This window comes from Hemiscyllium ocellatum, chromosome 35 (genome assembly GCF_020745735.1).
Source record: "Hemiscyllium ocellatum isolate sHemOce1 chromosome 35, sHemOce1.pat.X.cur, whole genome shotgun sequence".
Taxonomy (NCBI): Eukaryota; Metazoa; Chordata; class Chondrichthyes; order Orectolobiformes; family Hemiscylliidae; genus Hemiscyllium; species Hemiscyllium ocellatum.
The window spans coordinates 2,863,013-2,873,966 of record NC_083435.1 but is presented as its reverse complement, the minus strand read 5'-3'; the positions used below and the strand labels follow the sequence as shown (position 1 = coordinate 2,873,966).

At 46.2% G+C, this 10,954-nt stretch overlaps 1 protein-coding gene across 1 annotated transcript in view; it reads right to left on the bottom strand.

Moving 5' to 3' along the window:
• The window catches only part of LOC132832915 (tapasin-like), a 67,111-nt gene extending 56,551 nt beyond the window's left edge, over nucleotides 1-10,560 (bottom strand). The window contains exons 1-3 of the mRNA XM_060851154.1: nucleotides 10,394-10,560; nucleotides 8,181-8,244; nucleotides 6,247-6,331 (exon numbers count right to left, since the gene is read on the bottom strand). Of these exons, the coding sequence (XP_060707137.1) occupies nucleotides 6,247-6,331; nucleotides 8,181-8,244; nucleotides 10,394-10,560 (316 nt within the window). The remainder of the gene's footprint in view (nucleotides 1-6,246; nucleotides 6,332-8,180; nucleotides 8,245-10,393) is intronic.
• Nucleotides 10,561-10,954: the final 394 nt, after the last annotated feature.

Genomic DNA, 10,954 nt, shown 5'->3' with positions numbered 1-10,954 from the left:
TAGAAGAAACAAGACTGACAAGCACAAAGTCATACAGCTCGTCACATAGTCTTACCACACCTTGCTTCTTATCACCTTCAGTGAGATAAGAAGACATTATAAACCACATTGAAACAGTAATGCACAGATAAAAACTGGTGTTGCTATGTAATTAGTTATCTTTTCTTAGATGTGCTAACCACAACTTATTCCAGATAAACCAGGTAAGAACACCAGAACTAGGAACAGGAGTAGGCATCTGGTCCTTGGAGCCCACTCTGCCATTCAATAAGATCATGGCTGATCTTTCAGCTTCACTTATCCACCTGCTCACCATAACCTTTCATTCCTTTATAGTTCAAGAAATTATCTCAATTAACTTTAATAACACTCACCAAGGTAGCCTCAACTACTTCACTGGACAGGCAACTCCACAAATTCACAGCTCTCTGGGTGAAGACGTTCCTCCTCAATTCAGTCCTGAATCTGCTCCCCCTAATTTTGAGGCTATGCCCTGTAGTCTTAGTATCTCCCACTGTTGGGAACATCCTCCCTGCTTCTATCTTATCTGTTCCCTTCATAACTTTATGTCTTTTGATCAGATTCCCCCTCATTCTTCTCAATTCCACTGAAGATAATCCCAGTCTACTCTCTCTCTCCTCTTAAACAAATTCACTCAACTCTGGAATCAAACTAGTGAACCTCCTCAGCACCCTCTCCAGTGCCAGTGCATCCCTTACTAAATAAGAGGAAGTTTTAAATCCCATTCAAACTGCAAAATAGGATTTAAGGCAAATGAGCGACTGCTCAATGACATATTGCTAAAGTGATATGTGATTGGGCTGCAGTGTTGCCAAGGCTTGAAATTGATATGTTTTCGGTCAAGAAGAAGAAACCAATTTTTGATTGACATAGACTTGCATATAAAACTGTGATTGTAACAGCATGCGGAGCGTTCACTATGCCAGGGTTTTAGGACCCTGTTGGCTGACTCTCATTGTTTGCAATAAAAGGAAGCTGTGTCTGAAATGTACTGTCGTTTGGCTGACCATTTCTTCGACAATTCTTGGAGGCTCCACCAAGATGGCTAACCCTTTGGCTTGAGGTACGGTACTGGAGATAGTGCCCCATCGGTAAACAAACCAGCTGCAGCAGATGAAAGGTAGGGATTTTATCCCTTGAGATTGATTACCAGTGAGAAAGGAGGTTTGTGACCTGTGTTCCAGGACTGAGGGAAGCCAATCAGGAATGACAATGGTCCAGACTTGAATGTGTGATGTGAGTGAATATTGCTCCAGCATGCTGGAATATATTGGATAAGAAACAGGATTAGAGTCTCCACAGGGAAAAGATTCCATGGTCCCCTCAGGGAAAAGGGATTAGAGTCCCACAGGGAAAAGGGGTTAGAGTTCCCACCTGTGTCTGAATGCAAGGTCAGACTGATTGATGAGATGAGAGTACGGATGTCTTTGCAGTAAATTGTACCAAGGGATCCCAGAGTAAAGTTGGGCACATTGACAAAATTGATTCAGGGACTCTGCTGACAGAAATTTGAGATATATGATTGTGTGGTTGTACATCTTATATGTTATGTGTTGCCGAGCTCTGGTAAGTTAGGTCACTCTGAAGAACAGCTGAATTACAGACAAAAACACCCCAAACTGATTTGTTTTTGGTCTGATAACTGGTGAATTGACTGAGGAGTGAGTTCTGTCCAACAAATATCTCAGATACCCAGACTGAGCCGGGAGTAAGAGCTCAAATGGGCCACGTGAAGGTCAGAGGAAGTGGATGGAGAGAACCTCAGTTGGAGCAACAGGCTCATCATTCCGTGAATGGTGTATCACAACCAGTTGGGAAAATGGGAAACAATGTCTCACAAGAGGCTCACCCTCAGAAGGGAACACCTTTAACACACATGTATATCCATTACGGGCCGGACTTCATAAATATCGTCGACAAGTTGGTGAAATGGACCCAGAAGGAAAGCAGTGAATATAAATACTCACCCTTCGACCCTAATGGCCATTTGGAGTGTGAGCAGCAGCGGAGGTAAGACGAACCCGGAAGACTGCAGCTAAGGTAAGGCAGTTTTTTAAAATTACTTCCCGGTAGCGGGCAGCGGTGTTTTCTCTTTCACAGAAGGAGTGGAGGAAGTGACAAGGTCCAGAGGGGCAGCTGGGAAGGAAAGCAGTGACCATATATCTCAGCAAGGCGGCCAAACTTCCTCTATTCTAAACGTCCTCTATTGAATATAAGTTTGTTATTAATTTTATAGCAACTTGAACTCAGATTTCTACTTTAGTACCGAGTGGGTGTTCAGATAAGTGGGGTATGGATGCTGGGGCAGTTGCTTGTTCCTCCTGCAGAATGTGGCAGGTGGGAGACATGGCACACTCTCCGCTGGCTACATCTGCGGGAAGTGCACCCAACTCCAGCTCCTTGAAAACCGTGTTCGGGAATTGGAGCTGGAGCTGGATGAACTACGGATCATTCGGGAGGCTGAGGGGGTAATTGAGAGGAGATACTGGGAGTTGGTCACTCCTCAGGCTCAGGACAAGGATAGATGGGTTACAGTTAGGGGGAGGAAAGGGGACAGACAGGCAGTGCAGAGATCCCCTGTGGACATTCCCCTCAGCAATAAGTATACCGTTTTGGATACTGTGGGGGGGAATGACCTACCAGAGGAAAGCCATAGCAGTCAGTTCCTCTGGCACTGAGCCTGACACTGTGACAAAGAAGGGAAGGGGGGCAGAATAGAAAAGTACTCGTGGTAGGGGACTGGATAGTTAGGGGAATCGACAGGAGATTTTGTGGTCAGGATCGGGATTCCCGGAAGGTATGTTGCCTCCCTGGTGCCAGGGTCCGGGATGTCTCCGATCGGGTGTATAAGGTTCTAAAAGGGGAGGGCGAACAGCCGGGAATCGTGTTCCATATTGGCACTAATGATCTAGCCAGGAAAAGGATTGAGGATATAAAAAGTGATTTCAGGGAGTTAGGATGGAAGCTGCAAAGCAGGACGAACAGAGTAGTGTTCTCTAGTTTACTACCGGTGCCACGAGATAGCGAGGCGAGGAACAGGGATCGGGCACAGCTTAACACGTGGCTGCGCAGCTGGTATAGGAGGGAGGGCTTCAGATATGTGGATAATTGGGATGCCTTCTGGGGAAGGTGGGACCTGTACAAGAAGGATGGGTTCCATCTGAACTGGAAGGGGACCAATGTCCTGGGTAGAAGGTTTGCTCAAATAGTTCGAGAGGGTTTTAACAAGTATGGCAGGGGGATGAGAACCTGAGCTGTATACCAGGGATGAGAGTTGATGCAGATGAGGTAACAGCAAGAGGTAGACCAGCTCGTGGGAAGGGTTTTCCTGGGAAAGAAGCAAGGGATCAGTTAAAGTGTGTTTGCTTTAACGCAAGGAGTATCAGGAATAAAAGTGATGAACTCAGAGCATGGATCAATACCTAGTGCTATGATGTTGTGGCCATAACAGAGACATGGGTTTCTCGGGGGCAGGAATGGTTGCTGGATGTTCCTGGGTTTAGAACTTTTAAAAAGAATAGGGAGGGGGAGAAAGAGGAGGGGGTGTAGCACTACTAATCAGAGAGGGTATCACAGCTACAGAAGCTTCCATTGTCGAGGAATATCTGCCTACCGAGTCAGTATGGGTGGAAATTAGGAACAGCAAGGGAGCAGTCACTTCGTTAGGGGTTTACTACAGGCCCCCCAATAGCAGCAGGGAGATGGAAGAAAGCACAGGTCAGCAGATTTTGGAAAAGTGTGGACGTAGTGGGTTGTTGTAATGGGTGGCTTTAACTTTCCCAATAATGATTTGAACCTCCTTCAAGCAGAAGATTTGAATGGAAGTGTTTTTGTAAGGTGTGTTCAGGAGGGTTTCCTAACTCAGTACGTTGACAGGCCGATGAGGGGAGAGGCCATTCCAAACTTGGTGCTCGGAAACGAGCCGGGGCAGGTATCAGATCTTGTGGTGGGAGAGCATTTTTGTGATAGTGACCACAACTGCCTCACATTCTACGTAGCTATGGAGAAGGAGAGGATTAGGCAAAATGGGAGGAGATTTAATTGGGGAAGAGGAAGCTATGATGCGATTAGACATGAGTTAGGAAGCATAGACTGGGAGCAATTGTTCCATGGTAAAGGCACTATAGACATGTGGAGACTGTTTAAGGAACAGTTGTTGCGAGTGATGAATAAACATGTCCCTCTGAGAGAGGCAAGAAGGGGTAAAATAAAGGAGCCTTGGATGATGAGAGCAGTGGAGCGGCTCGTCAAAAGAAAGAAGGTAGCTTACATAAGGTGAAGGAAGCTAGGGTCAATCTCAGCTCTAGAGGATTACGGGGAGGTGAATAAGGAACTCAGAAATAGTCCGGGAAGAGAGAGGAGGGGGCACGAGAAAGGCTTGGCAGAACGGATTAGGGAGAACACAAAGGCATTTTACACTTTTGTGAGGAATAAGAGAATGGTCAACGAAAGTGTAGGGCCGATCAGGGATAGCATAGGGAACTTGTGTGTGGAGTCTGAGGAGGTAGGGGAAGCCGTAAATGAGTTTTTTGTTCCTGTCTTTACGAAAGAAACAAACCTTGTAATGAATGAAACCTTTGAAGAGCAGGTGTGCATGCTGGAATGGATAGAGATAGAGGAAGCTGATGTGCTGAAAACTTTGTCAAACATGAAGATTAATTAGTCGCCAGGCCTGGACCAGGTTTGTCCTCGGCTGCTTTGGGAAACGGGAAATGCAATTGTTTTGCCACTTGCGAAGATCTTTGCATCCTCGCTCTCCACTGGAGTCGTACCTGAGGACTGGAGAGAGGCAAATGTAATTCCTCTCTTTAAGAAAGGAAATCGGGAAATCCCCAGCAATTACAGACCAGTAAGTCTCACGCCTGTCGTCTGCAAGGTGTGAGAAAGGATTCTGAGGGATCGGATTTATGACCATCTGGAAGAGCATGGCTTGATTAAATGCAGTCAACACGGCTTTGTGAGGGGCAGGTCATGCCTCACAAACCTTATCGAGTTCTTTGAGAATGTGACTAGAAAAGTTGATGAGGGTCGAGCTGTGGATGTGGTGTATATAGACTTCAGCAAGGCATTTGATAAGGTTCCCCATGGTAGGCTCATTCAGAAGGTCAGGAGGAATGGGATACAGGGGAACTTAGCTGTCTGGATACAGAATTGGCTGGCCAACAGAAGACAGCGAGTGTTAGTAGTAGGAAAATATTCTGCCTGGAAGTCAGTGGTGAGTGGTGTTCCACAGGGCTCTGTCCTTGGGTCTCTACTGTTTGTAATTTTTATTAATGACTTCGATGAGGGGATTGAAGGATGGGTCAGCAAGTTTGCAGATGACACAAAGGTTGGTGGTAAGTTGGAAATAGATATAGTGACCATATAGAAAATGGAGCTCAGAAATGTTAACTAAAATGGCCCCGGCATATTGGCTGTATTTCCCGGCATCCTAAGCGACAGGCTAAGCGAAACTAATTGCTAACATAGCAATTTGTAAGAAGCCAGCCTAGCGGTAAACAATCCTCCCCACAGGTCCAAGGATGAGAAAGTACATAGCACAAGATAAAAGGGCAACCATCAGAGGAATACTGGAGCCTCATTGTTTTAGAGCTGTACTAATGAATATATGTGTAGTTTAGAGCAATTTTTGATATCTGAATGTTACCTTGAAGAGCAGAGTAAGAATAATGAGGGCTATGTTAAGAGCTTAACCAGATGGCTGTTGGTATCTGTGTGTGTGTTAGATTTAGAGCATTTTTTTTGTGTAAGCTTCCAATAAAATATGCTTAGTTTAATTTTACACTGTGCGATAGCTTGATGATACGGGACTCTGTATTGCGTACGAAGTTATGTATAAATGTAACAACTTTCCCTATCAACGGTGAGAGAATCCATCTTTTAGTCCCCGGCGTGGTCTAAAGTGGCTTTTCTCTCCCAGGATTGTTTGTATATTTGTATACTGACAGTCTTGAATAAAAACAGTACTGTTGAAATGTGTTAATCAAGTGGTGGTTCTCTGTTCTTGGACAGGCGTTCACAAAAAGCCCAGAAGCTCAAAGCTGAGCTTCCACATTTTGGTGGCAGCGGTGGGATCCCAACGGAAGGCGGCTCCTGGTGAGGGTTGAACAGGACACGGTCTTGCTGTGGCAAGGTGGACACGGGCCCAACTAGGACGTGAGCATACCGTTTGGGACTCGCGACTAGTGTCTCCCCAAGTCAGGGGCGGACCTGGATCCAACTCACCGCAGCAGGAGCTGCTACCGGACGGGATCCAGAACGGACCAGTGAACAGCTTTTTAAAGGGACCACCACAAAAGCGCTGGGAGTGCTATAGAAGGTAGGACAATTTAAAAAAAAGGGCGCTGGGAGCGCGGGGAGAAATAAGAATAGTTAGATACGTACGGGTTTAAAGTCCCTTGGGGTTAGAGTCCCCATAAAAGCACCACAGTACGTCTGTGTGAGAGGGTTTAAAGTCCCTTGAGCAGGATCTCATAAAAGCACCGCTCACAAGTAGTTGTTTAGATACGTACGGGTTTAAAGTCCCATGGGGTTAGAGTCCTCATAAAAGCACCGAGGTACGTATGTGTGAGAAGGTTTAAAGTCTCTTGAGCAGCATCTCATAAAAGCAACACTCACAAAAGGTTAGGGAAAGTTTAGGGAACATTATGGGACAGTTCATGGATAAATGTGAGGATCCGGGATTATTAATTGTAACAGTCTGCACAGAATATCCTGAGGATGCGCAGTCACTCAGGAAATTGTCAGGATGGCTAACAGAAAAATTGGGACCTGATGAATGGCCTGCAGGGGGTACATGGAAATTGGAGATTGTAAAGAGAGCTACGGAGTTAGTATGGAAAAAGGGAATAGGAGGAAAGAAGGGTAAGAAAATTATGGCTAAACTAAGAGATGCATGCTTAAAAAAGAAAGAGGAAGCTAAACAACAACACGAGCAGAAGGTTTACAACAGTTGGTTACATAATGCTACAAAAAGGGGGCTAAGTGTCACTAAGGATGGGCTTCCTTTGACCCTCCATGAGCTCAAGGTTGCATGTGCAAATTTTGATGAAAATATTAATAAGAACAAACGGTTGGCCAACCAAACGGTGGAGACGGCATTGTCAGACCTGAGGCTGGGTGCAGGATGGGAAGATAAGGGAATTAGTTCTAGGAATGTGGAATCCCCTCCCCAACCCCCTCCATCGGGTACAATACCCCAGGAGGCACGTAGTGAAAGGAGTTTTACCCCAAGCACAGGTAAAAAAGGATATCGGGCTCCACCACAGTGTGAACCCGAACGGCAATTGCCCTACCCTTGGACAGAGGAGGCTGACGATGACAGTTCAGAGATAGAAGAACCCTCAGGTCACATGTTCCCTATGCGTACTGTTCCTAACCCTCAAGCGGGACAGGTAAGAGTCCCCGGCCAGCCGCGCGCTAACCCTCCTGTCGCTGCGATTCTTTACCCACCTACCATAGAAATTTTTACGCCATGGAAACCGCAGGAAATTTTGGCACTGACTATGAATCTCCCTGACAAAGATAAGGACCCACAAAAATGGTGTGAATCAGTTGAAAGTATTTGGCAGGCTTACGGGGCAGTGGGAGAAGATATCTGGAACTTTTTGAGGGTTGTGTTTATTGGCTCTAAGTGGACAAAATTTTTGGAAATATTAAATATGCCCCCTGGTGCCAACAGTTGGACTGCTTTTACAGCACAACACCCCGAATCAACAACAACAGGAGCAGGAAATTAAAGAAGCAATGCGGCAGGTCCTCAGAAAACCGGTTGACTTAGCAAAAATCATTGATTTAAAACCAAAAAAGGGGGAGGGTGCTGAGGAATACCTACAGAGGTTTAATGAAACTTATGGCACATATTCTGGGGACCCTCTTTTTCCTTTGGGAGTGGGGGCTGTCTCACAACAGTATAATAGTCTCTTGATGAACACTTTGCCTAAACCTACACAAGATAGATGGAAAACTAACAACTTAAATTGGATCAATTCCCCACACGGTGATACAGCTAGGGCAATTAAAGCATTATGGGGCGAGGGCCGAAAAACCTATTAAATCTGAATTTGTTGTACGGGAAAGTGATCAAAATACCATGGCCCCCTTGCGGCAACCTCCCACCCCTCCCCAGCAGACACAGCAGCAAGGGCTGTGGAGATTACCTGGTCCCCAGCTGCAGTCTGACAATAGAGGCTATCAGCTGGAACCGGATTTTTATGTCCCAGGCTGGCAAAACCAAAAGGGCTCAGAAAGCTGAATTAATTGCATTAACTAGGGCATGTGAGCTAGCCTCCGGACTTACAGCTAATATTTATACTGACTCTAGATATGCTTTCGGGGTTGCCCATGATTTTGGGACACTATGGGAAAATCGAGGTTTCCTCACCTCTTCGGGGAACCCTATCGTACACAGGGAGGAAGTCATTAATTTGTTACAGGCCATTCAAAGTCCTCGCGAATTGGCCATTATTAAATGTTCCGCGCACTCTGCCGGAACGGATCCGGTTTCTATGGGAAATAAACAGGCAGATGAAGTAGCGAAACAGGCTACGGAGCTCCCTGGCTCCTTTATGATGGTTCAGAGGAAATCTATTAGGGCCTCAGTTCCTGACAAGCCGCCTCCCTCCACCGCTGATATTGTTGCTTTACAGGGGGACGCCCCTGACAATGTACTTCATGAATGGACTGATCTGGGATGTTTCAAAGACGTTGACGGTCTTTGGAAAACCCCAGCGGGCCAGGTGTGTATGACTGATGTTTTAGCCGTCTGGGTGGTTGATGTTGTCCATCACTTAACACACTGTGGGGCTAGACAAACTGCAGATTTAGTCTGGGAATCTTGGTGGCATCCCAGTATTCTGCAATTGGCTAGAGCACAAACTAAAAAATGCTTGACATGTATGCAGCATAACCCTGGCAAGGGGGTCCCCTGTGAACAGGGTAGAACCCCGCTGCCTGAAGGCCCCTTCGATACGTTGCAAATGGACTTCATTGAGCTACCCAGAACGGCCAAGTGTAAATATGTTTTAGTTATTGTAGATGTTTTTAGTAAATGGATTGAGGCTTATCCTGCAGCCGATAACAAGGCTGACACTGTTGTTAAGCAAAAACTTTGCCAGAAAGCACGGCCTGGAACCCCGGTGGGAGGGCCCTTTCCAAGTCCTCCTTACCACCCCTACTGCTGTTAAGGTTGAGGGTCGTAAAGCCTGGATCAGCCTACACCATTGCAAGCTTATTGGGGAGGAATGATAATAAGGGGCAGCTACTGCTGTATGTATTTTCTCTTCCCTTGACATAGGTGCCACTAAGGAAGGAAGACTGAAGAAAAGTGAAACGATGAAACCTATCCTCTTTGTCTTTGGCCTCTGCCTAACAGCGACATGGACATCAATGCAGACCAGTAACACCACCAGCGATGCACCTCCCACTCTCCAAGGGCCTACAAGCAACTTTAGTGCAGCCACCGCGGAGACGTGGATAAAAACAGGCACCCTCGCGATGACTTCACACTCTACAGATGTTACTACTAAAATGACTAATGGTTTTGTGAGTATGGCACCACGTATTGCTTCTGATGGCCCCAATGGTACAGTAATAGTCCCGAGGGATCTCGTGAGTACTATGAGTGACAATATGACTATTAGCACCCCCCAATGAGTTTATCACTGCCCAGAGTGATAGGTACCCAGTCTAATAATATAAGTGAGTCCAGTCAGACCCTAGCTACCCCTTGCAACCTCATCGGGGATTGGTGGGTATGGAAACAGGAGAATAGCATAACGCTGAATAACACAGGCCCCACGAGAATAGTTCAGGTCAGAGTGAATGCCACGTGTGATCGTCATGGCCCAGGTAACAGTGGGTTTAACCAGACAATTTGTCCCTTGGTCGGCTTTCCTGACTACTCTAAGGCCACTTCTAATTATAGCAGCATAGTCATCCAAAATCTTGCATGGTCACAGGATTGCGTAGAGCATTTGCAAAACCTAACAGGACTTAGACAGTGGTACCCTGGATATAATATTACAACTCTGGATGCCAGGACAGAATGTCCCCGTAATATAACAATTCATAATACTGGCATCTGCCAGGAAGTAATGTATGTATGCCTACGAGGAAATGGCACCAAATCCGAGGATACCTATACTTACTTAAATGATACACGCACGTGCTGCCATGCCTTTGTGAATAATACTGCAGCGGACCCCAGAGACATTTTGGTTATGCAATCACACAGCCTATGAATACCTACCCATTAACTCTAAGGGCACCTGTGCGCTGATATATCACCTCCCAGCATTCCGGTTATTGAATTCAACCCCAGAGGTTAACAGCGAATGGAAGAAGTGGCATGACCTTAATTCAAATTACAAACCTCATGCTCGAGGCCGGAGAGATCTGTTCCACCAACAGACATTTTGGAGCAGATTCTTTGGCGCCCTTCTGCCCAATTATGGGGTCATGCAAGCCCTGGACCAGATTCGTGATCTCAGTCACGAGCTTGAGGAAATGGCTAAGGCCACTGCTGATGCCCTGGGTCATTTGGAACACGAGCAGACTGCCCTACGAATGATGACCTTACAGAATAGGATGGCTTTAGACTATCTCTTAGCAAGCCAAGGGGGAGCATGTGCAGTTATTGGCCCTGAGTGTTGTACCTATATTGAGGATGAGAGCTCGGCTGTATATAATGACGCTTCACTAATTAACGATGTTGCCACTAAAGCATATGACCTGGACCATTCAGTCTCAGAAGAGACCTGTGCCGGGTGGAACCTACTGTGTCAGCTGTTGGGATGGCTAAAGTCTATTGTGCTGGACATTCTCTCCATTCTGGCCATCATTCTTGGCATTTGTAGTAGTATCCGAATCGCTTGGGCCCTTATTACAAGAAGTTTTCAAACTTGTCCCGCACGACGCCGATGTAAAAAGGAGA